Source organism: Ursus americanus, chromosome 5 (genome assembly GCF_024610735.1).
Source record: "Ursus americanus isolate L20-20 chromosome 5, mUrsAme1.1.p, whole genome shotgun sequence".
NCBI classification, from domain to species: domain Eukaryota; kingdom Metazoa; phylum Chordata; class Mammalia; order Carnivora; family Ursidae; genus Ursus; species Ursus americanus.
Genome location: NC_142131.1, coordinates 56,710,478 through 56,737,226, shown reverse-complemented (window position 1 = coordinate 56,737,226; position 26,749 = coordinate 56,710,478). Strand labels below are relative to the sequence as shown.

The following is a 26,749-nucleotide window of genomic DNA, read 5'->3' as shown; positions in this document are numbered from 1 at the left end:
ACCTACAGTGGAGTACTGGAAAACCCGTGTTGAACTTTTAAAAATGAGAACAAAATTATAAAAGTTTTTCTTCACTAGTACTGTTCAAACTGGACTCCCTAGGTGGTACCACGTATCATATCAAATGCTGACGCTTTGGGGGAATTCTGAGGAAAAGAGCAACGAGAAGAGCCCCGATTGACTACTACGGAAGAGACAGGTTCTTGCCCCAGGAGGCGGAGGGGAGGGATACCAGCCTACAGGTAACCTTTGGGCAAGGCAGTGGCCTCACCTGTCCAGAAGCATGTGTGTATCTTTAACTATTGGGGTTGCTCTCCCAATACAAGGACAGTCCTAATTTGGGAAACTCCAAGTTCAGGCTCTGCCAGAAGGGTTGGGGAGAACAGAGGCTGCCAAGATTTCCATATGGGAGGGGTCTTAGGGCTGCATCTAGTAAGCTCTCAGAAGTTTGTTTTGAAGCTTGTTTTCATAGAGGATTCTCTTCACTTATATAGTTACTTAAAAAATCAATGAAAGTAGCAAACTCGTGTCTGAAGATTTTTCTACAGTTTTTATATGACTGAGAAAATCTGCCATTGTCTCTATGGAGGGCAATAGTTTTATTTTCTCATAATGTGGGTTGCTTTGGTTAGTGGAGACTACTAGTGGCCATCGTGGCGGTGGGAGCTCACCGACTCCCTGGGCCTGGCCATTGCCATAAGAGCCTTGGGCGGATCGGAAGCCGGGCTCTGCCGCACGGAGCCAAGCGCGGAGGCTTCCTTCCTCACGGCCCCTTAGAGCGGTCACTGGACCTCTCGCGCGCATGCGCAGACCCCAGCGGCGTCCTCCCCGGCTCCTTCCCTCCCTCATCCGGGTCCTGGGCGAGCGGGCGCCGTGCGCGTGTCCCGCGGCCGAGCTGCTAATAAAGTTGCACTGAGGGGAAGCGCGGCGCCGGCGCCGGGGGAGTGTGTCCAGCCGGCGGGTGAGTGAGTGTGGGGCCCCGGGGTGGGCGAGCGGGGCCGGGGGCTGCCCCTTCTTCCGGGACGCGGCTCGCCCGCAGGTCCCGGTGGCTGGAGTCAGGCCGAGGCGGGGGCGTTGGGCCGCGGGCGGAACAGAAACCGCCCGGGCCTGCGGGGCGGGAGGTAGGCTGAGTCCCGGCCTGCCGAGGTTCGAGCTGTCGAGGATGGGGCCGCCCGTACGGCTGCGGAGGCCTTACTGCGGTCGGGGGCGTCCCGAGGCAGGCCTTGTTCCCTGCGCGGCCGTTGCCGCCCGGACTGTGGAGGGAGGCGCTCCGGACGCTCTCGGGGCAGAGGGTGGGGGGGGGGGTGGATCCCCGGCCCCGCTTGGGTCCGGAGGAGCGGTTTGTTCTGCCTCATCTAAGCGCCACCCTCAGTCACACCCCTGGTAGGATCGCCGTGTCGGTCGAGCCGTCTGATCTGCTACCCTGCAAAGCTGTCCAATGGCTTGATGAATCCGTGCCGCCGTCGCTTTGTGTTTCAGAGATAAGGATCCACGCTTATCGGTGGGAATTACACTCTGGGCACTTGTGACCTGCTACTGCACTCAACTGGTAGTTAGACCTGGTTTCTGCCACTTGCCGTGCCAGTGTTCACCATTGCAAAAATTTCTTTTCCTTTCTTGTGAACTTCTGCATTGGTGCAAGGAGAATGCCAAGCTGTGCCTGTTTGCCGTCATCATATTCGGTCTCTGTCCGGTCTTTCACTTTAGTATCAGCACTCAAATTCATATTCCGGTCTCTCCCCCTCCCTTTTCCCTCTCTTCCCCTTTCAGCTGCTGTTATTACGTGGAGTTTGGAGCCTAAGCTTTGAAAACTCCCATGTGGCGCCTGTCTTAAGTCGGAGCATGCTCAGTAGCCAAAACCAGATATTAGTTGCAAAAAGAACTGGGGCAAGGATAGCCCGGGTATTTGGACGTGTGCCCGATTCCTAACAAAATGTTCCAATTCTGCTTTTGATGGCATTGGAGAATGGAGCTGTAGGCCATCCTGGAGGTGAGGAATGCCCGAACACCCTGGGCCAGATCACTATCTTGATTGCAGAGACATTGTTTCCTGACCAGCTGGAGGTCTAGAAGGGGGGGGTGGGTGGGACATTCCTGGCTGCTTGTGCGTTTAAATGGGTGTGGTGCTAAGTATATCTTGTTTACCTTATCTTTCTGTGGAAAAAGTTTTGAAGTCTGGTTGGGTTTGTCACATCATGCGTGTTGCCTAGCACTGCCAGAAGTGCTCTTATCTAGCAACAAAGGCTGGATAGGGGTAGGTTGCGGCTTGGCTTCACAGAAGTTGAGAGGAAAGGGTGCTTGAGTTGCTGTTTTAAAAATTAAATTTAAGGGGGCACCTGGGTGGCACAGTCGCTCATGGCGTGATCCCAGGGTTCTGGGATCGAGCCCCACATCAGGCTTCTCCACTAGGAGCCTGCTTCTTCCTCTCCCACTCCCCCTGGTTGTGTTCCCTCTCGCTGGCTGTCTCTCTCTCTGTCAAATAAATAAATAAAGTCTTTAAAAAAAATAAAAATAAAAAAAAAAAGAAATGTAAGTTCTTGAAAACTAGAGTACTTGAATTTCCTTAGAGTCCAAATTGCCCAGAGCGAGTTTTCAATTTTAATTTGAAACCTGAAAGGCTCAAAAACCTTAGTACCAGTAGATGTAGTGACATTGCAAGTACGGTGAAATTTCTGCTAGATGTCAATGTGGTAGTGGTTGTTGTAAGGAAAACAATACCTAGACAAAATGTGACAGTTTCACATGTATTGATCAGAATACTGTTAGGAAATTAGTGTGTTCAAATTAATAAGGGATTATTTACAGATTTGTACAAATTCTTTTTTTTCTTTTTCTTTGAGATTTTCTTTATTTAACAGAGAGAGAGACAGCCAGCGAGAGAGGGAACACAAGCAGGGGGAATGGGAGAGGAAGCAGGCTCCCAGCGGAGCATGGAGCCCGATGCGGGGCTCAATCCCAGGACCCTGGCATCACGCCCTGAACTGAAGGCAGACGCTTAATGACTGAGCCACCCAGGCACCCCCCCCTCTTTTTCTTTTACTCTTTTTTTTGGTAGCTATTTTTTCCCTCTGTGGTGAACCCCGAGATTATAAGAATAGGGAACAACTCATAAGAGACAATTTAACAAAATTTAACCTTCACAAAGGTGGTACATAATACGTTTTAGATTTTAAAAATTTAATTTTTGTTTTGATTGTTTGCACGATTACATCCTCCTTTCTTTCCCTCTATATTGCGGATCTCTCAGTCAGTGTGCAGTTCTTTTTCACATAGCTGTTTTTATTGCATAAACGTTACCATGTATCTTTGTTACAAAAATTCACTCATCGTTTATCCTTCCATTCCTTTCAGATCTGAAATAGCTAAAATAGGCAATAAAAGTTAGGTGAACTTCTTCAGCTCGCTTTCCTCTTAGATTTTAAATGCATCTATATAATACAGTCTGGTAAAAAGGAGGAAAGCCAGCAGTGAACTGGGGAAAAGAGAAGAATAAATTATTTTTGTAGGTTCTGTGCAGATTTGGTGGTGTTATCTACTTGTCTGGTTCACCTAGGTAGGCGCCACAGAAATGGGTAGATAGGTGTTGCTTTTCTTTCCCCTCTGGCAAAGTCAGCTATTAATTTCAGTGGGAGACAGTGGCAGAATGTTGTTACTAATGAGGTTTGAATCAGATTGTTGTTTACTGTTGGTTATGTAACATGTTGCTGGAAGTATTATTAAAAGTTCCCTTCTACAGCAAGGTAGAGGCAAGTAAATTCTGCTTACTCTTCACTGGGTTTTAATTTTTGGCTGAACCTGAAGGCACATTACACTATAACCATAATTATACCTGGGCAGCCTGTCTGTTTCCTGTTTTCATCATGAACCCAAACATTATGATTCGCAGTGATGATCTTTTTTGTCCTTTGCGTTAAACAGAGGCAATATGTTTTCTCTGTCTACTGAAAACAGATTTGTAACTTGGTCAAATCAAAGATACTGGCTTTTTAGTGTTCTGAAGACTAGGCAGTAAAATACCAGTTTTTCATCTTAGTAATTTAAGTTGAAATACTAATACTATCTTAAAAAACATCTGTTTCACACATATTGTTTGATAGGGTTTTATGTAAATTTTAATGTTATACCAGTAGTTTCTAGAATTTTTGAATTAAGAAAGCCCTTTTTGTTTATGACTTATCAGTGTTTATTATTACCAGATGTATATGTTGGTTTAGGCACTGAGCCACACATTTGGGTGAATTTCAGAGCCTGCTTAAGTATACTTTAGGATATAGCTACCTTTATTCCTTTGGTTTATCATACTTCACTGTTTTCTTCTAGAGGGTCCATGTTCCCTGTCTTCTCGTGTGTGTGTGTGTGTGTGTGTGTGTGTGTGTGTTTCATACTAACCACAAAGAAGAAGCCAAAATAGTTTATTTCTTCAGATGTTACCACTGTCTTACATCCCCTGGGTTTGCTGGTCTACTTGTAAAGTCAAAGACATTGACGAAAATTTCCTTTTATAAAGGATAGTCGCAGCCTGAGAGATGATTTTTATCTCTATCAGTCCGAATATTCTGGAGAAGAGAGTTATCTGGAAGGATAGGACCCAAGAAGGCTGCACAGAGGTAGGGTGCTTTCCCACTTAAAAGATGATGCATGACCCCAGGAAGCCTGTCCATGGCTTCTCACACCTTGTTTTTATCCTTCCAAAGCTAATAGAGTAAAAGAATTGGAATTTTTAGTGCTAGATTATCCAGTTTATTGCCATTGTCTAGAACTGTGAATCTGAGAGGTATGTTTACTAGTTGGAACTTTAAGATACACAATTCTTTTTGAAGAATTGTTAAGAAATAGATTGTTGTTAGGACGATATTTCCCATTTTTGTATGTCACCTTCATATTCTAAAATTTTACTGTTTTGTAAGTTTGAAAAGATAGGGTAATTACATAGTAGGTTTTTCAGAAATAGTAAGCTAGTTCCTAGCTTTTAAGTTTTGGTAGGTTTGTTTTTTTGTTTTGTTTTGTCTTGTTTTGCTTTGGGCAGCTAGGTGGAGAAATTTTGGTCCTATCATAGTAGAGAGGCAGTTTAAGTGACTTTTCTTCCTGCTTTTATTATAGTATTCCTAACTTGGTTGTGATACTATTTTAGAAGAAGGAATTCTTTATTAGTTCTCTATGGGCAGTACTATAATTGTAATTGATTTTGGAAGCTAGTGTTAAAGTACATTTTGTTTTTTTGTTTTGTTTTGTTTTGTTTTGTTTTTATTTTATTTTATTTTTTTTAATAATGATTTTTTATTATATTATGTTAGTCACCATACAGTACATCCCCGGTTTTCGATGTAAGGCTCGATGATTCATTAGTTGTGTATAACACCCAGTGCACCATGCAATACGTGCCCTCCTTTAAAGTACATTTTGTAAACAGGTTTTGCTCTTGAATTCTTTGGTATACCAGTCTCTGTCTATTGTGTATATACAACTTCCAGACTAGTATACTCTATGAAAATTTGACAGTGGTTTGATGTGTTGTGAGATCCTAACTATATTTTTCCTTTTGATTTCTGCGTGTGTTTTGTTATTGCTGAAAATGATTTCTGTGTGTGTTTTGTTATTGCTGAAAATAACAGTAAGAAAAAAACTGGTGTCACTATCCCACCTTTCTCTAAGCATAGCACTTGGAGTTCTAAAAAGTGTCTTACACTTTTCAAATTTAACTATGATCTCAGAATATGGTTGGTGCTTTCAAGGCAAGTTTTGTTTTGTCAGTTTTGTTTTCATGATGTGTTAGGATCTGTCTTGCATCCTAACTGGTAGGCTGTATAACCTGAGATCTAGTTATTCTGGTTTGTATGTTCCCAGGAAAGGGGGTACTGTAGAAATATTTCAAAGCTAGTCTTCTGTTTTCTTTCCCTTTATTCACATCTCTTTACCCACTTTAGCGAGTGCTTGCTTAATTTCCACTCTTTGGAGGTGGAAGTGTAAATTAAATGAATGATGACAGGAGCTGAAAAGGTACCCAGAGCCATATTTGCTCCCTTTTCTTCTTTGTGACTTGAACTCTGGGGGGTGCACATGAGGTATCTGGAGAACATCTTCCTAAAGCATTATGTATACAGGTTAGTGCTTTGTGCTCCTGAGACACATTTTACAGTGCAATGATTTGGTGTCTGCCCTGGACGATTTTATAATTTAAAGGAAAGCAGTGTAGTGATTGACCAGCTCTGTGTCTATTCCTGTGCCTACAAGCCTGTACAAGTATACTCAAGCACATCTGGTAGTAATATAGGAAATCTTGCAGGCTCTGTGGGGGTGAGTATACATCTAGATCAGGCTCTGCTTAATTAGAGGACTTAGAAGAGCAGGTGAAGTTTAAAGAGTGATTAAAAACTGGGAAACAAAAGTCTGGATGTGGGAGATAAAAAAATAGAGACTTGTGTGGGCACAAAGAGAGACTGTGTAAGATTATTCTGTGAGAAGTGTCAGGGAACATGAGTTCAGCTCCTGAATGGCTTTGAAATCCACTATGAGCACTTTTAGTATCTTTGGAAATTAAGAGCCATGATTGGGAAAAGTGGAGATTTCAGTTTCTCTACCGAAAGTTTTTTCAATGCCCATTTGATTGTAGCCCCTCTTCCTTATAGATGTTCCCATAAAGAATGGGATTTCTGAATCTAGGAAAGCTTGTAGGCAACTTGCCCATGGTTTCTCTTTTCTGCCTGCTGCCATGGATGTGGCTTACTTACATGTTTTAGTAATTGTATGTCTGGATCTGAGATTGGTTTGACACTAGTGGTGCTGATACTTGGTGACTACTATTGGTAATAGAAACATAGGGAAGGATTTTTTTTAAAGCTTTACCCCCACCAGCCACAAAAAAGTTACCTTGGAGATGTATATATATGTATGTATATGTGTATATGTATATATATGTATTTATAGCCTATGTATATATAGGCAAGTGACTTTCCTCCATTGCAGGTGATCCTAAGGGCCCTGGTTCTGAAACCTGCTGCATATTTGGGACTCTTGTTAAAATGGTGGGAGGTAGGGCCCTAATCTCAAACCTAATGAATCTGAATTTTGTGGAATGGTTATAAGAAATTTCTTTCTTTAGGGGCACCTGGGTGGCGCAGTCGTTGGGCATCTGCCTTTGGCTCAGGGCGTGATCCTGACATTGTGGGATCGAGCCCCACATCACGCTCCTCTGCTGGGAGCCTGCTTCTTCCTCTCCCACTCTCCCTGTTTGTGGTCCCTCTTTCGCTGGCTGTCTCTGTCAAATAAATAAATAAAATCTTCTTTAAAAAAAAAAAGAAATTTCTTTCTTTAGCATCTCCATCTGTAATTCTTTTCTACAGGTTTGGCTGAGATTTGATGGGTTGTGACCCACATGGGCATTTATTTGCGTGGGTTGATGTGCTCAGCAGGTTCTGTTTTGGCTGACAGTGTTGGGTGAAATTTTTGGATTGGTTGCTTGCCTTTTATTTTGGATTGAAGCAGTTAGAGAGGTGTTGGGGCAGAAAGTGAGGGAGCTGTTTCTATGAATTGTTTTGTCAAGTCTGGGCATGAGCCCTGTGTGTGTCTGTGTCTGGGGAGGAGTGTGGAAGGTGATTTGTGGATGTCTTTATGGGAGTTGATGAAGAGGTCCTACTCAAGTAGCTGGAGGTAAGAACAGGATCTTTGGGTTTTTGATGTTCATATGATTTCATTTGAAATGGAAGCCTGGTAAAGCTTAATAACATTTCATTCATACATTTAATGTATGTAAAATGTAACTCCTCATCTTCCTTTAGCTTTGCTATCGGCCTTCCCCCAAATCCTGTTCTTCCAGTAGTCGGTGCTGACACCTTGGAATCATTGTTGACTCTTCTGTTCTCACATTCCCCATATCTCTTCCATCAGGAAATTTACTATTCCCTAAAATGTATGTGAAGTTGTCTACTTCTCTCCACCCACTGCCATCACTCTGGTCTAAGCCATTATCATCTCTCACTTAGCTGACTGCAACTTGGAACTGGTCTCCCACTTTTACCCTTACTATTTATTCTCAACACATCAGCCAGAGTTAATTCTTTAGTGTTGTTAGTCAAAACTGTCATGTCTCCATCAGAGAACTCTCAAATGGCTCCTCATTTGACTTAACAGTCAGTGTCCTTATATGCGGGTCTCTTACCTGTTTAACCCCGTTTCTTATTTCCCCCACCTTGTTCATTTTATTCTCAGGCTACACTGGTCTTGCAGTTACCAGAGTGCCAGATATGCTCCCATCTTGGAACCTTTACATTGCCTGTTGCCTTTGCCTGCCCGTGATTTTCCACAGAACCTGCCTGGCTTGCTCCTATTTCCTTCAAGTTTTGACTCTGTTGGTACCTATTCAAGTGAGGCCCAGTTCAGCAACCCTGTTTAAAATCACACCTCTCCCACAGCACTTCCCATCTACGTTCCTCTGCTTTATTTTTCTCCATAGCCCTTTTCACCCAACTGTAATAATCACTTGTTTATTGTCTTTTGTCTGTCTCCCGCTACTAGAATGTAATGCTACATGAGGACAAAGGTTTTGGTCCCCTTTATTCACGTGTGTGTTCCCGGCGCCTAGAATGCTACCTCAAAAAATATACTTTTGAATGAATTACTTGAATAAATTTAACAAGTTCTCTGAATATGCTTAGTATTGTTTCTTAAAAATTACATTCTAGTGGGAGAGAAAAAATCAAGTCAACAAATAATTCCCCATTGGTTCATAGAGTGAAGGAGATGAGCATGGTATTGGATTAGGGATTGGGGGAAACCTACTTTATAAAGGGTTATGGGGTGATCAGGGAAGGTCTCTGGGATGACAGCTGAAGCTGAAGCCTGAATGATGAGAGAGCTTAGAAATTAGTGGTTGAGGCTTGAGGAAAGTGGTTCAGGCAGAGAATGGCGTTTGTAGAATCTCTGAGGTACAAAAGACATTCCAGTATGGGAAGATAAATGCTTTTGAAAGATGAATTGGGAGCAGAAGGTGTTTGCCCCTCGTTTCTCATTGCTTTTTAGTAAGAATTTTAAAATGGCTGAAGTACAGCTGGACTTTGATTTGAAATTTGTTTTTTTCCCCTGACTAATATAAGAAGTACGTTTGTTTTAAGAAGTACAGAGTTGTATGAAGCAGAAAGTGAGAAGTACCCCAACCCTTCAGCTGAGGTCCTTTCAAAACCTTTTTAGCACATTCTCTTTCATTCGTTAAAACAAATATTTCGTGAGCATATGTATCACAGGGCTTTCAGCGGTAAGTGAAAATAGTTACGGTTCCTCTCCTTTATAGTCTTGAAGAATTTGCACTCTTTCCGTGTTGGACAGTTAAATGTAAAAATATAGGTATGTTAAGTGCTTCAAAGTAGCACGCTTTGTAAGTATATGATACATGCATTAAGTGTATATAATAGGGGGATTTTACGTACACGCAGCGTCTAGGGAGGCTTCCCTGAAGAAGGGATGCTTGAGCCGAAATAGAATTAACGTGTGTGTGTGTGTGTGTGTGTGTGTGTGTGTGTTGTAATGTGTTAGATCCTTTTGTAATGAATGATCTTTCTTAATTTTACAGTGTTTTCATTTATAGCTAGATATCATTGCTTTTCTTTGTATTTATTAGGTACTCTGCATTATTGTCTCATCAGTAGTTTGCAGTTTCTCGAAGAATTTCTGGGAACTTAACACACGAGAATTTCTTGGTCTTATTGTTACTTTGGTTTTCTCTCTAGCTCTGAGGTCATCAGAGAAATGACAAAATAATTGAGAGGCTTAGATAGTCAGGTCTTCGTAAACCAGACGTAGACTATAGAAGGCTAAGGTGATAGCAGATAATAAGTTCATACTTACATTCTTAAGGACCTCCAGGTTCTGACATAAGAAGTAGCACACATTCCTGCCTGCTCAGTTACTGGCCTTCTGGGCTTGCTGTATATGTATTTTACTCTATATAATTTAATTTAATTATTCTATTTTATTTTTTTATTTAGAGAGTGAGCACTCTTGAGCTAGTGGGGGGCGGGGCGCAGAGGGAGAGAGAATCTGAAGCAGGCTCCAACGCAGAGCCCAACACAGGGTTCGATCTCACGACCCTGAGATCATGACCTGAACCAAAATCAAGAGTTGGACACTTAACCGACTGAGCCACCCAGGTGCCCCCCTCCTTTTTTACTCTATTTTAATCCCCCATCTTTGTTATCATATGGAAACAGAGCTAGAAGAAAATTAAGTGTTGTGCTAACTAGCATATGAAGTTCTTCGTAGAACCTCTTCTTTTTTCCATTATTCAAGATCTCTGAGATTACAGATAGTGTTTTTTTCAGCCTGAGTTTCTGGCTTATTAGACCCAGTAAATGGTGAATAAATGAAATACCTACTCTCATAGATTCACCTTACTTCTGTTTGTTTGATCCTGCAAATCTACATATTGTGTCTCTCTTGAGCTTTAATTTCACATCTCCTTGGAGGTGTATCAGTGCTTATGCCCTTACAGCCAGCCCTTCACCAGCACTTTCTTGCCTCATCTTGCCTATAACTACAATTGCCCTTTTTAGCTTTTAAACCTTTACCTTTCTTGCTTGCCCTTGTTTCTCTTGTAGGTGGTCTCCAAGTCCTATTGATTGTTTATTTGTAATGCCCATCACAGCTCTTCATTTTCTGTCTCTACTGCCATCACTATCATGGTCTGTGTACCCCTGAGCTGGTGTGTCTTCCCGTCATAGTTGGATTTCTACCGTGTTTTCCCTCTACCTTCTCTGTCCCCTGGATTAAGTCTCTTCCTTGGTTATTTCTGACTTTTTGAAATTCCTCTTGAAATATATCTTTCTGCTTAGAACTCTGCACTGCACATAGGGTTTTTTCTAGCAGCCTGACTGTAGCCTCATATTCATTCTTCCCTGTTTGGCATCCATTCTTTGGTGGTGCCTTTCCCTTTTGTTTCACAAACTGGCTAAGTGTCGTTGTCTTGCCTCATTTGGCTTAATGATACTTGGTTTTCCTTATTCTTGTCCTTTATTACCAACTGTATTGTGAGTTATAGATCGTCATATTCGTATTTTGATCTTGTGATAATTGTTCCCAGAATTCGTGCTAAAATGACGAGCAGTTATCCACACCTCATCCGTAAGGCATTTCTTCCCCTTAGTGCAGTGCCTGTGGTTGGAGGGGAGGGACCTGGAGCTAGGCAGAGCTATGTTTTTTTGTACATTGGCTAAGCCTTCCACTTTGTCACTAGCCATTTGCAGCCCAGTTATTTTTTTCTTCAGCAGTCTTATTCACAAGTATGTAATCGCTTTACCTTTTCCCCCTCACTCCCTGTTTTCCAGTTGTATTGGGATAATTCCTCTTCCTTTCTGTTATATTTATGATCCCCCTAAATCTCAGTTTGAAGGTGTTTGATCACTAGATTTAATTATTCACTCAAACTGCAATATTGTTGAGAATTAACTGGCTCACCTTACACAGGTTGTCCTGTGTAGTTCCTAATGGGATTTTAGATTTTGGGGGAATCTCTGGTTTTAAAGGTAGAAATAGGAATTCCCTGAAACGTATCTTGGGCATGTTCAGTTTAGTTTCTGTTTTTTGTTTTATTAACTAGCCCACACTGCATTACCCTAACAAGACTTGGCTTTTAAGGAAAAGGCTCATTTTGACACTTAGAATTGTAAAAGGTTGGTTTAGTGTGGCCTCAGAGCAAAAAAAGAGAAAACAGAATTTGTCTTAATGTCCCTGATTATCCTATACGGCTTTACTATTTATAAAAATATTAAAATGTTAAAAATGTTAAATAAATTTATCTGTTATCAGTTTGAAACAGCTTTTTAGGGATGTTTATTGCAAAAGAAAATAATTCCCTGGTTTTTTATTTTGTTTTTTTGTTTGTTTTTAAAGATTATTTATTTATTTATTTGACAGAGAGAGAGAGAGAGAGAGAGAGAGAGAGAGAGAGGCAGTGAGAGAGGGAACACAAGCAAGGGGAGTGTGAGAGGGAGAAGCAGTCTTCTGCAGGGCTCAATCCCAGGACCCTGGGATCATGACCTGAGCCGAAAGCAGACGCTTAAGGGCTGAGCCACCCAGGCACCCCAGTAATTCCCTGTTAAGTTCCTTAAAGTGTCCTTGCTTTCTTAGGAATTAAATATATAGCAAATATGTATTATTCCCAGTGGTGTACCTTAGGATAGCTTCAGTGTGTTAGATGGCCCAGGATGAGGATGGCAGAGGCACAAATAGAATCTGCTCAGAAGCCAGGTCTCACATATCTGGCCTGTCAAATGCATTTTCCTTTCTACTTAGAGGAGAGCACAGAGGGAAGCAGTGAAGAACGTGGGAGAAGCTATGAGGAATGAAGAAGTGGAGGCAGGTAAAAAGAGTCAAAGGAGTGAGAAGAAAAGAGAAAGGAGGGTGACAGATAAACTGGTGGGAGGTGATGGGGAACAGGAGAAGGGACTTTGGGGGAGGACAAAAGAAAAAGCTGCATTATTTCCTTATTCTAAGGTGTAGTTACATTTTTTTCACCTTATAACATCTCTGAAATTGGGATATGTCTTACATTCGATGGTATTTGAGTGTTGGTTTTGGCCAGGTGGTAGTTGTGATTAGTTGTCATTGCGTGGGCATAAACTCTGCCTTTCTGTTCATGTTGTTGTCATTTCTACCATTCACAACCTTTGGGAAGGTGAAGCAAGTATCAGGTGAAGCACCAGTATGAGAACTTGCAGGGTGGGTGTCTGGCTTGAGTGACAGTCCTAGAGTAATATTGGAGCACTCTTCAGACCTACAGTCTTGTGGGCAGAAGGATGATAATGTGAAGAAAAGTCTTAAGTGATAAGAAAGCACTGTGTGATAGTTTAATTGGCAGCTTGTTCTTCCTTCAAGGTTAATAAAATACTGGTAGATGACTGTATATTTGTTGAAATAAAGTAGCTCAGCTATATTTTTAAAATCTTGGTCTGATAGCAAGATGTTTATGATTATTGTAACAATAGTAACTACAGTACTGCGTGCGCACCATGCCAGGCACTGAGTTAAGTGTTTACCTCATTTAATTCTCAGAACTGATATTTACTATATAAAATAGAAACAGAGGTTTAGGGGAAATGTTAGATGCATGATGTGATTAGACTTCAAATCTGGTGTTTTTAGGTGTTACAGTGCATATATTACTATCCCTGTATAGATTAGCCTTACTGTATATTTCTAGCCAGTTCTTTAATACTACCGCCTATGACTAGCAAACTGAATTCAGTATTTTCTCATCCTGGTAGATAAAAACTCAGATTTTGTACCTTTACCCACAGTTGCTTTTATGCCTGTGATAAAGCTACTTCACCCATCTTGTCTCTCCCCTTCTTCCCTTCCCCAAAGGGCCATCCCCTGCATTTCTTTTACCACTTTATACACCCTTAGGGCATCTGCCATTCTCCATTGTGTATTGTAGATAGGTCTGGGCATATTTTAATTATCAATTTGTAATTCTTTTAAGTTTGGGTCTGGGCCTGATTGATCTTTCAGCCTTTTAGCTTCTGGCTTAGTGGTTTGCCCTTTTTAGGTGCACTCAGTAAATGTGTGTTGTGTGAGTAAGACTCTGAACACTGGTTATGTATGTGCCTCAGTAGACTCTGAAAGCATTGTAGAAAGGGAACACAGAGCAGGACCACGTTTAACTGCCCAGCGATATGTAACCTCTAAAGACGGAAGTTATTAAATCGAGCCTTTTGGGACTTTTCTCTATTACTGGGATAAGTTTAGAGGTACTATGGAAAGAATTCTGTGAATGGTTATGTACACAGCTGACTGAACTGAGAATAGGTGTTCATTTTATATAGTGAAAGGCAAAAAGGCTATGAAAAATTGAACCAACTTTTTGATAAGAGATTCAAAATGAAACCTTTTGGTCACTGGAAAACCTGTTTTCAAAGGTATTGCGTGTTTTCTTGGAGTTCACATAACATATGCTAATATATACAGGCTAGAAAAAGTATAGTATCTTACCCTTTTTTTTTTGTATACATAATGAGAAATTCTTTCATAACCAAGGACTCAAGTGAAGATAGTGAAATGAATCTATTGCTATACCCCAAGCACTCTGATACTTTCATTTCAATGTGGATCAAGGTGTTATTTTGAATCTGATATATCCTACAAGAAAGTTTACAGGGGAAAATTGATCTATCATATGGGTACAATAAAAAAGTTTTAATCCCAGTATAACAATTTTATTTAGAAATTTAAATGTTAAATATTTTTTTTTAAAGATTTTATTTATTTACTCGACAGAGATAGAGACAGCCAGCGAGAGGGAACACAAGCAGGGGGAGTGGGAGAGGAAGAAGCAGGCTCATAGCAGAGGAGCCTGATGTGGGGCTCGATCCCATAATGCGGGGATCACGCCCTGAGCCGAAGGCAGACGCTTAACCGCTGTGCCACCCAGGCGCCCCTAAATGTTAAATATTAAGAAAGTGGATGAGTGAGATAGAGTTGGGCTGTTAAAAGTGTGTGTATAGTGTATACATATGTGCACACACACAGACATATACACACACATACTGTCTTCTAGTGATTACTGTGGCAAAAAATTACTAATGAAAATTTAAAAAGCTTTGGACTGAGGCTGTCATAATAAACATAAATTTTTACAATGGTAGTAAACAGTCTTTCATACCTATTGACTTAGCTCAATTGAGAAAAGAGACGGTTAAAGTAGATGAAGAAATTAATAAGATATGCTAAGTGGTACAGAAAATCAATTTGAAAATGAGCATATTGAACAGGATTATCCTTGGTCGCTGAAACTGTATAATCTTGTGATAACATAATGATTTGAATATTTTGGAGAAGTCAGAGTTATGGAGAACAATAGAAAAGATCTTTAAAGAAAGAATATTCCTTGGTGGGAGGCTTTCTTTTTAGGAGGCAGTGTATATAGTGTCTAGGAGTGTGGGTGGAGCAGGACTGCTAGGGTTCAATTCCTGGCTCTATTTCTTATCTATCAAAATAAGCAAGTTACATTTAATTTCCCTTTGCCTGTTCTGTCATCTGTAAAATGAGAATAATGTAATTTACCTGAAATGGCTGTTTTGAGATTTTAATCATTTTTGGTCTCTCAGTGTAAGGTCTTAGGTGCTTCACATATTGTTCAATAAACGTTCGTAGTTTATTACTGTTACCATCATTATCATCATCATCAAAGGAACTGATTTTTAGAAAGGAAGCTGTTGGATTCCTTGAAATAGCTACATTCTTTTAAGAAAGCCAGATGTCCAGAAGTTTTCATGTGTGTAAGTAACTTTGCAAGATCATTGATGCACTTTTGTCTGTTTAGTTGGTAACAATGCAGACCAGGCCCCGTGCTTTGTACAGAGAATTCCCAACACAGCACAGCAGTGGAGAGATTCATAAGGATAACTAAGTCATCAAGAAAAGGTCATTGTCATGTGTAGGTTTTCCTGAACTGATGATAATTGGTTCTAAAAAAGCGCATTTAAAATTAAACCATTTAGGGGCACCTGAATGGCTCAGGTTAAGCAGCTGCCTTCGGCTTAGGTCATGATCACAGGGTCCTGGGATCCACTCCCTTGTCCGGCTCCCTGCTCAGTGGGGAGCCTGCTTCTCCCCCTCCCTCTGCCTCTCCTCCCACTGGTTCTCTCTCTTTCTGTCTCATATGCTCACTCTCCCTGTCTCTCAAATAAATAAATAAAATCTTTAAAAAAAAAATGAAACCATTTAAAATTTGATCAGCATTTTAAACTAAATTGTGAATAATTGGTACTTTATCTTCAAAAATTAGAATTTTAGAAAAACATTAGGTTATAATTGTAAACATGTATTCTTACAATGAACAAAGAATGAATCAAGTTTGATGGATAGACTTTAATTTTTTTTTTTTTTTTGAGAGCGCATGAGCCGGAAGTGGAGGCGGGGGCGGGGGTGCAGAGGAAGAAAGAGAGTCCTAAGCAGGCAGGCTTCATGCACAGTGTGGGTACTGAGGCGGGGCTCGATCTCACAACCCGGAGTTCATGACCTGAGCCAAAATTAAGAGTCAGACACTCAACCGACTGAACCACCCGGGCACCCCTAATAGGTGTAATTTTTCTCACAGTAATTTAATAGCATGATAGGGCATCCTTTATGTTTGTCATTTGTGCTACTAACATAAAGAGCATTTTAATTTTTTTACAAAAATATCCATAAAAAATAAACATCGATTTTACTAAGGACCAGTGTTAATCCTTTGATAGTGAAGCTGTTCTCTTTCCACAAAGAGAGGCTTGCTTAATGTAAAAGTGGTGAATTCCCCAAGCTCATTGTTCCTCATCACTGCAAACTCACTGCAGGCATACCGTCCATCTTGGCCATATTTCATCATTCCCGTGCCCATGGGTCTCTTGGAGGGAAAGGGAACCACAAATCTGAGGCTTATGCTGCTTGCTGTGCTATGAGTGATAAAGTCCTTTGTCTCTGGCTCAGGAGTCTTGTGGCCTTTGTCAGAACTCATGAAACAGTTAACAGATTAATTTACTTGCTTGGGGGACTAGTAGGGTAAAAGTAAATCCCAAATGCTACATTGTTGGGCACTATTTTAATAAACTTTGTGAAATCTTTTTTTTTTTTTTAAGATTTTATTTATTTATGTATTTATTTGACAAAGAGACAGCCAGCGAGAGAGGGAACACAAGCAGGGGGAGTGGGGGAGGAAGAAGCAGGCTTCCAGCGGAGCAGGGAGCCCGATGCGGGGCTCGATCCCAGGACCCTGGGATCATGACTTGAGCCAAAGACAGATGCTTAAGGACTGAGCTACCCAGGCGCCCCTAAACTTTGTGAAATCTTAACCATATTTTGCAAACCTCTCACTTTCACTGTTGGTTTTTAAGTCATTATGGTGAAGGAGATGGTAGTGAATGGGAACCACTTTTTAAGAGATCAGTTCACTAACACTTTTTTTAAAGATTTTTTAATAAATCTTATGTGTATAGCTGAGTGAACTTTTACTTACGTGTACTTCTGTGTCATCGTCATCCAAATCAAGTTATGGAATATTGCTTTCTCCCCAGAAGGCTCTCCCTTGTCCCCACTTAGTAACTTTCTTGTCTCTGATGACATAGGTTTTTCCCTGTCTTTCAGAAGGAATGATATAATGTGTAATCTTTTATATCGGACTTCTTCATTATTTTATCTCTGTGATATCATGCCTGTGCGACTCATCCATGTTTTCCATATGTTAGTTTGTTCTTTGACATTGCTGTGAAGTATTCTATTCTTTGAACTTATTACTATGATTTATTGTCCCACTCCACTGTTGATGGATATTTGGGTTATTTCCAATTTGGAGCTAGTAAAAATAAAGTTGCTCTGAACATGTACTTGCTTTTGATGACAGTACCACTTGTTTTTGTTGGATATATCTGGACATGGAATTGCTGGGTCATAGGGATTTATGTGTAATACAGTGGTATTTCACTGTTTTCTTTAAAAAATTTTTTTTTTGATAACTAATAATGTTGAACCCATTTTACCATCTAATGGCCACTGTGATATTTTCTTATGTGAAATGCCTGGTCAGTTCTTTTGCTTATTCATCAGTGAATTCTTATGATGAATTTTGTTCCTTTCTTTTTAACTTTGTAAGGTGGGACTTAGATAATGAGCACTTGGATTGCTTGCTCATACCACTTACACAGTTTGCAAAGTTATAAAATATTTTTGGAAAGAATACCATGAGAGGTTTCTAAGATTTTTAATCATTTAAAGAGTTGAGTACATGGTTTGTCCCTCCTTTCCCAGTGCTAGTTTTAAGAAAACAGTAATATTGGGTCTTAGGTTTTTGGACTCTCACCCATTCTTTTTTCTGCAACTGGTCTCTTGAGGTTGAGCTAATGACATCCTCATTCACCAGTCATTGGCCTTTTCTTTGTTCTCACTCTTTTTAAACTCTGCCTTGTGTTTGATATTCTGCAGTACCATTGTATCTAATTCTAAGCTCCTCCTTTTAACAATACTTCATTGGTAACTTTTTTCTCTTCCGTACTAGTCAGTGTTCCCTAATATGCAGGTGTTAACATGCTGCCCTTTTCTTTCTCTTGAACCTATTTTTTATTACTGTTTCAGCTCTTTGTGCAAAATCTTAAATCTCTTTCTCATCTTTTCCTTGCTAAACCTGTATCTCCAGTCATGACCTTTTTCCAGTAGAGTTAACCATCTTCTCTACTGACTAAACTACTTTCTGAGTGTCCTTAATTCTGCTAATGGAGTTATCATTATCTTAGTCACCTGGGTTACAATTTGAAGTTATCTTTAATTTCAAGGTACCGTTGATAGAAAAATCAATGACCATTCATTAAATACTTCTTTAGTATGTGGTGTGTTGCATGGAATGGTGCCAGGTGCTGAAGACTTCCTTCTGGAAGGATTTTGTATTCCATTTGCAAAGTTATGTTGTTATCACTGTCTTAATATTTATGATATTCAGTGACCACAGCCTTTTTAGAATCGGGTGGTAAAGGAATTCTTCACCAAAGGGGGTGGCCTTGAGCTTATCATTAAGGATGACAGAGATTTTTCTTGGAAGACCCAGATGGGCAAAAGTACAGGAATTTGGGGTGGATCAGAATGTGTATATAGTGGTATAGTGGTGGGTATGTTAGGTTCATACTAGATCCAGCCTTTTTTTTTTTTTCCAAGAGAGGGAGTGGGGAGGGGCAGAGGGGGTGGGAGAGAAAGAGAGAATGTTAAGCAGGCTCCATGCCCAGTGTGGAGCCCGATGCAGGGCTCGATTCCACAACCCTGAGATCAGGACCTGAGCCAGAATCAAGAGTTGGGTGCTTAACACATCCATGTGCCCCAGATCCAGCCATTTTTTTGAGTCTTGATTCTTCTTCCTTTGAATAACTAATGATCATAATTCATGTTTGAATAGTGCTTTTAATTTATAAAGCATCTGTTGTGTGTGTGTGTGTTTACACATATGTGCACACACGTTATTCTTTAAAAGATTATTTCGGAGAGAGAGGATGTGCATGCGAGCAGGGGGGATGGGCAGAGGGAGAGGGAAAGAGAATCTTAAGCTGAGCATGGAGCCTGGTCTCCGAGATCTCATGACCCTGAGATCATGACTTGAGCTGTGAAACCGAGTGGGATGTTTAACGGAGTCACCCAGGCGCCCCTACATATTTTATTACTTCAACATTTCAGTTACTTAGGAACTATCATCCCTTTTTTACAGAAGAATCAGACTTAGAGTGATACCGGTCATGGTCTTATATCTTGTAAAGGACAGAATCTGATCATTTTCTCTTTTCATCACACTACTTTTTAAAAATTAAAAATTGTGGGGGCGCCTGGGTGGCGCAGTCGTTAAGCGGCTGCCTTCGGCTCAGGGCGTGGTCCCGGAGTCCTGGGATCGAGCCCCGCATCGGGCTCCCTCCTCTGCTGGGAGCCTGCTTCTTCCTCTCCCACTCCCCCTGCTTGTGTTCCCTCTCTCGCTGGCTGTCTCTCTCTCTCTGTCAAATAAATAAAAATCTTTAAATAAAATAAAATAAAATAAAAATTAAAAATTGTGAATATTTTGAGTTATGAAGTATTTTAACATAGAGAAGAGAGAATATAACAATGACGTGCCAGATATTTTAAAACCAAATTTGGTTTTAAAACAGCTGAAGCTTTTCCATTCTTCAGCCTTCTTTCCTTAGCAGTGGCAACAAGGACTCATTGTCCTGAGATTGATAGGATTCATTTTTATCCATGCTTCTATTCTCTTACTGTATCTGTGCATATCCATAAATACAATGTTTTAACTTTCATACGGTTGCTCTGATAAAGGAATGTGTATTTTTCTGAGTTGCTTTTCTTTAGTTCACTCACTCACTACTTGCTTGCTCACTCACTTAATAAATAGGCACTGTTCTCAGTCCAGGGGAATTTGATGATGGATAAGGAAGATGAAGCTACCTGCCTACTAACATTTCAGTGAGGAAAGACATATATTAAGTAAATAAAATTGATATGTTGATCGGGTTAGGATAAATAGCATGAAAGAAAAGTGAGCAGGATCAGGGAGTAGAGAATGATGTGGGAGTGTGATGTATGCTATTTTAGATAAAAAGTGGCCAGGGAAGTCCTTTTTCAAGAAGTGACATTTGAGCAGCTGAATTAACTGAAAGAGTAAGCATGTTAAATAAGATCAGGGAGAATTCCAAGGGAGGAGACATCAAGTGCAAAGGCATTAAGGTAGAAATGACCTTGGAGCACTTGAGAAATGGAAAGGAGTGATTCAGTGCAAAGTTGGGTAGGAGAATGGTAAGAAATTACTTTGAAGGAAAGGCCAAAGGCCAGATCTTGTAGGCCCTATAAAGTGATGTTAAGGAATTTGGATACTAAGTGTAATGGGAAGCCACTGAATAATTTTTGAGCAGAGGAATAATTTGACATATTTGTAAGATTACTTGTATACTAGAATTCTATATAGTAGAAAAAAATGTGGAAGCACTTTCTATATTAGAATGGGAAGATCTTGAGCATATGTTGTTCATATGTTTTTCCGTACCTTTTTCTTTTTAGAACACCACTATGGAAAAAGAGGTTTTATGTATATATTTGTATTTGTTTGTATTTGTGTTAAATTTCTCTGTAAGGACATGAAAGACAGACACAAAAGGATTACTTTTGAGAAGGGGAATTGATTGATGTTGGGGAGAAAAATGGGAAGGAAACCGCAAAAACTTTTTATATGTCCAGAAAAATTTTAAAACATGCAGAAGCGTGTGCACATCTTAAGTATCCCACCAGCCGGATTTTCACAAACTGAGCTTTCCCATAGAGTCACCCAGAGGAGAAGCAGAACTTTACCGGGTTGACAGAAACTGAGTTTTTCTTCTAGTTAACACCCTTCCTTTCAAAGGGAAACCATCCTGACCTCTAACACAGCATGCGTTAGTTTTACCTCGTCATTGTACGTCACTCGTAACTCTGTGCTATTCAAGACAATTTGTTTTAAATTACTTACTATTTTTAGTTTAGTATTATGCAAGTAATGCATTAATAGATTCCCTTTGTGAAAAAGTTAAAACAATACAGAAATACATAAAACAAAACACAAGGACCCCTTTCTCTTGCCTTTCCGCATTCCATGCCTCTCCCCCATTCCATGCCTCTCCCCAAAGGTAACTGCAGTTACGAATTCAGTATGTAGCCTTCTAGTCCTTGTTCTTTGTGTACATGCAGAAGTAACTTTTCCCTTTTTTTTGGTTAATACGTAGTATGGTTAGTACTTGATGACGAGGATGAAGATAGTGGGATTAGTAATTAACATTTATTAAGCACCGTCTAGTGGTTAACTACAGTCTAGTGTCTGGTCTTCAGAATTTTCTCCTCTTGTCCCTTTCCTCAGCTTATTCTCTCCATTGTTCATATATTCTCTCTCCCACACACATGCACTATCCTGTCTGCTCTCCATTATGTTCTGTGTTACTGGATAAGTTAGCCAGAGCTGTCTGTTCTCTATTTTAGGAAATGCTCTAGTCATGTTTGCTCACATATTTTTTGGTGGTTGTTTGTGTCCCTATGCCTCTGAAATTTCTCTTGTTTTAGGCAAGTCAATGATATTTTGGTTTATTTTGTTACCTTTACTCTCTGGCCCAGATGGCTTTTATCCTATATCCTTGATGCAGCTACACCTGAGCTCCACGCTTCTAGCATATAACACTTCACCGTCCGTGACCTGTTACTGACAAATACACTTCCAGTCTTTCCTTATATTTCTTTAATTTTGCCTGCCTGGCAGAATTATCCCATGTAGGGTTGGGAAGTCCATCCACACAGAAGGAGTATTACTTTACTTCTGCACACCTTTGCACCCATGGTTCTAGATTCTAACCATGGTTCGTAGCAGTCTGGATAGCCAGTGCTGGTTGATCAGTATCCAGAACAATGCTTGGCACTTACTAGGTCTCAGTAAGTGTATGTTGAGTGAATGAATCTGTTGGGTCTTAAGATGAAATATAATTTGGTGTGACTTTTTTTTTTTTTTGTAAGCACCATCATGGCAGTTCACAGGGTATGGCACATAGCAAGCAATTAGTTATTATTGGTTGAATTTAACTCAGTTTTATTTTCATTTGTGTTTACCTGGGTTTTAACTGAACACACATATTCTTTTCTGGGAAGATGGATCCCAATCCAGAATGGTCTTGATGCCAGAAGTTTGGTAGAAATTGTCAAAGGCAGAGCTGCAGCATTATTTGCAATTTTAGGCACAATAAAAGAAGCCTCTTGGCTTCCAGTTTGTTACTGACATCCTTTTTCCAAACATTACTCCTGCTGTTTCACTAGCTGCTCATTGTCTGTAGTTGGCTGTGTAGTGACCACAGGGAATTGTACCCATTCTTATCAGTGCAGTGCTGCTGCACATCACTTCCTCCTGTCATCATCTCCAAGAGCTTCGTAAGCGCGCAGCGGGTGCTCTGCTGAGAGCAGGTTCTTTAACTTAACAGGCCTAAAATACCCCAGAAGGCAATAGGGATTATAAAATTACAAACTGTCCTTTTTTGGGTTAAATTTTGAATTTATTCCCTTTAAATCTATTCAGCATTTTTAGTTTTAAAATTAGATACTTCCCATTTTTCTAGCAATTATGTGTGCTATGATTTATCTGAGGATTTGTTATCTCTTATGAAAAAACTAATACAAAGCTTGATAAAATTTGCATCTAATAATGTGTCTTAAATAGGACTAAAGCTCTTCCCCAAACCTTATAAGTCTGTGAAACACTTTACAGAGAATAATGACCTTAGGAAAGAGATTTCTCTGAAGACTTTTGTTAACATTAGGACATACTGTGTTCAAAATTGACATGGCATGTGACATGGGTTTCAGTGAAGAGAAGTACTTCACAATCAAACCTTAGAAGGGCGTTTGGGGGCTTATTGGCCTGAGGAAAGGAAATGAAAGTCTAGAGGCTTATTTGTTTGGAAAATATGTAGGAGAGGAGGTAGAGCAATCTGTTTTTGCTTTTGGTGGTTGTTTGGCATTGCCAGTGAGTTATTTGTTCACGTTATGGAGAAAGGAAGTGAGTGGTCACAGGACTTTAGGGAATATTTCTCTTTTTAGACTTAGATTTTTGTTTTACTTTGTAATGTTTTTCTACTCTTATTTAAAAATAACATACTTTCCGATTATATTGATTTTAGATGTATGTTAATTGCATTCATTTAAGTTAGGGGTCTTATCCTTTTCCCTCTTTCTTTTTTAGGACTTGAACCAATGAAAGAATCTTATGGCACTTATGAAGATAAATGTCACTCCTCCCTTTTTAATTGGAACTTCTGCTTAGAACCTGTATGTGACTTTTCATCTGTGAGCTGTTCTTTGAGTAGCCACTGACTTTGAGTTGCAAGAAGGTCTCTGAAGATTTATATCAAATGACGTCAATGGCCAGCTTGTTTTCCTTTACTAGTCCAGCAGTAAAGCGATTGTTGGGCTGGAAGCAAGGTGATGAAGAGGAGAAATGGGCAGAAAAAGCAGTCGATGCTTTGGTGAAAAAGCTAAAAAAGAAAAAGGGTGCCATGGAAGAACTGGAGAAAGCCTTGAGCAGTCCAGGACAGCCGAGTAAATGTGTCACTATTCCCAGATCTTTAGATGGACGCCTGCAGGTTTCCCACAGAAAAGGCTTACCCCATGTTATATATTGTCGTGTTTGGCGCTGGCCTGATTTGCAGAGTCATCATGAGCTAAAGCCATTGGATATTTGTGAATTTCCTTTTGGATCTAAGCAGAAAGAAGTTTGTATCAACCCATACCACTATAAGAGAGTGGAGAGTCCAGGTAGGTTTTACGTTGAGAAGAATTACAAAAACTTGTCTTTTTCTGATTTACGTTTCAGTGGATTGAGTAATTAAAAAGCTGCATTAGCCTTGTGTTTCCTTCTTAAAAATTTTAATCTTGAAAAAATAGTGGATTTTGAATTTAGCTTTTTATATATAGATAAAATAGCTCCCAAGTAGCTAATTCTAATTCATGTTCACTGTAAGCAGTCAGTCATATGTCCACGAATCACTTGGTCGGTTGTATGCATGCTGTGCCTTTCCTCTGCATGACATGTCTCTGTTTTATCTAAAACCTAAGCGCCATATGTGTGCTCCATCCCACTCCTTTTTGTCTATTCAAGAACTTTGTTCATACAGTTATCACCCCTCTCCCTAGGATTGCGTTTTTCCTCTCTATTAGACTGTTTCTGTCAGCACATAAGCATGTCATGCTACTGCCCATCCTAAAACAGAAGTTAAAGAATTCTGGTCCCGACCCCATTCACATCCCCTCACCCCCAGTCTCCTGTTTCTTTGAGTCCTTTTATAGGAGTTTCCTTTTTTTTTTTTTTTTTTTAAATCTTTACGTTACTTTCCTCCCATTCTTTCTGGACACCCCACCGCTTGGTCTATCTTCTCTACCATTTGACTTGTCAAGATCACCGGTGACTGCCTTCTGGATGGAGGGGTCATTCTCAGTCCTCATCTCACTTGCCTTTTCAACGTCATTTGAGACACTTGCTCTTCTTCTCTTCCACTCACAACTTTTGCTTTATTGGCTTCTGAAACATGACAGTCTTCTGCTTCTCTTCCTTCACAGGCTCTTTTTGCTGAGTCTCTTTATTGGCTTATTTTCCTGTTTTCACATGACTCAGTCCCTAGACCTTTTCTACATCTATATTTTTCCTCTGTGGGCTCTCATGCTGTCACGTGTCATAAAACTGTAAGCTCATGCTCACATTTTGAACTCCAGAGTGAACTTCTCCTTTGAGTTTAGACTTCTGTATTCAGTTGCCCTTTTGACATCTCCACTTGAGTGTCTCATAAACATACCAGATATAATATGTCTAAATAGGACTTTTGATTTTTTCTTCCCACCAAGTCCTTTTTGCCTCCAGTTTTCCCTGTTGAAGTAAATAGCATCAGCATTCATGTAATTGCTACCAAGAAGTCATTTTTTATTTCTCCATCTGAAGTCCTCATTTAAACTATGAGCAAATGCTGTTTGCCGTACCTTCAAAATATATCTTAATAATGTCCCATTTTACCATCTCTCATGTTCTAGGACAGACCATCATCATCTTCCACCTTAAGCAGTGTCCTAATTGGTCTCCCGGCCTCTTTTCTTTCCCCCCAATCCATTCTGTTTTCTGCACAGCAGCCAGAGTGATCTTTAGAAAATAGCAAATCATGGGGCGCCTGGGTGGCTCTTCAGTTAAGTATCTGACTCTTGGTTTTGGCTCAGGTCATGAGTTCAGGGTCGTGAAATTGAGCCATGTCAGGCTCCATGCTCAGTGGGGAGTCCGCCTGAGATTCTCTATGTAAAATAAATCAATCTTAAAAAAAAAAAAGAAAAAGAAAAAATACCAAATTGACGTCTGTGCCTGCTCAAAACACTAAAGACTTTTATCACAGTTAGAACAGATTTCTACAAGCCCCTACATAACCTCTCTTTAAACTTCCTCTGTTGCGTGGACTTGCCCTACTCCTGCATCTAGACTTTTTTTTCTTTTCTGTTTTTTCTACTTAACTCTCCCCCTTAATCTTTTCATGGCACATTTTCTCACTCCATTCAGTCCTTGCTCAAATACCCCCATCACTACTTGATGCTGTGTTAGATATTTATTTTATTTATTGACTGATGTAAGCAGGAACTTCCTCTGTCTCATTCTGTACTGTATCACCAGTACTTAGAATAGTAGTATTACCTGGCACTTAGTAGGTGGTACACAGTAAATATTTTTTTTAATGAATGAATTATGTAAACTGAGATACTAGTTGGGTGTATTAGTTATCTTTTGCTGCATAACAGATTAAGTAAGTGGCTTAATACACATTTATTATCTCATAGTTTCCGTGGGACAGGAGTCCAGACATGGCTTAACTTGAGTCCTTTGCTAGGCTGTATTTAAGGTGTTGGTCAGGGCTTGGGTCTCATGTAAGGCTCAGCTGGGGAAGCATCTGTTTCCCAGGTCATGTGATTGTTGATGGGGTTCAGTTCCTTGTGGGCTATTGGACTCTTCTTGCTGGTGGTTGACTAGAGGCTGCCTTCATTTGTTTGCCACCTTTTTCATAGGTAGCTCACATTCATGGCAGCTTACTTCTTCAAAGACAGTAAGAAGAGAGAGGGTCTTCTTGATAGAAGGGCATTATATTCTTATACCATGCTGTCACCTTTGCCATGTTCTGTTGGTGAACAGCCAGAGATAATACCTTGAAAGGGAGAGGATTATGCAAGGGTGAACACTGAGAGGCAGGAATCATGGTGGCCACCTTAGAAGATGTCTCCCATGCTGGATTTCACATGGAGATAATAAAAGCCTGGTATGGTGTAAAGGCTCAGGAAATAACATTGGATATGGAGACTAGCTAAAAGAACGGTCGTGATGGTGCTGTCAGGGAGAAGTGACCCACGCATGAAATTTTAGTATATCATGGTTAAAAAAGAAGATTCTGAAAGTTCCCAGAGAGAAAAAACAGGACACATAGAAAGGACTGGAAGTGAGAATGTTGGGTTTCTCAGAGCAGTTGTGGATTCTAGAAGACAGTGAAGCAGTACCCCTAAAATTCAGAGAGAATAAGTTTATTCTGGAATCTGCAGACAAACAAAAGACAAGATATTTTCATATATGCAAGGACTAAAAATTTATCTTCCTTTTACCCCCCCTTTTTAAAAAAATTCTTATTTATTTGAGAGAGAGAAAGAGAGAGAGCAAGCGAGCAAGCAGGGGGAGAGGCAGATGGAGAGG

General features: G+C 40.2%; 1 protein-coding gene across 3 annotated transcripts in view; it reads left to right on the top strand.

The window, feature by feature from the left end:
• Positions 1-803: 803 nt before the first annotated feature.
• SMAD5 (SMAD family member 5) overlaps positions 804-26,749 on the top strand; it is a 54,193-nt gene continuing 28,247 nt past the window's right edge. The window contains exons 1-3 of one of the 3 annotated variants that reach the window (XM_045794637.2): positions 819-961; positions 1,771-1,990; positions 23,228-23,799. In XM_045794637.2, the coding sequence (XP_045650593.2) occupies positions 23,397-23,799 (403 nt within the window). In that variant the 5' untranslated portion in view covers positions 819-961; positions 1,771-1,990; positions 23,228-23,396. Of the gene's footprint in view, positions 962-1,770; positions 1,991-4,484; positions 4,608-23,227; positions 23,800-26,749 lie in introns of those variants that run through there. The other 2 variants (XM_045794636.2, XM_045794639.2) reach the window with 2 other exon arrangements.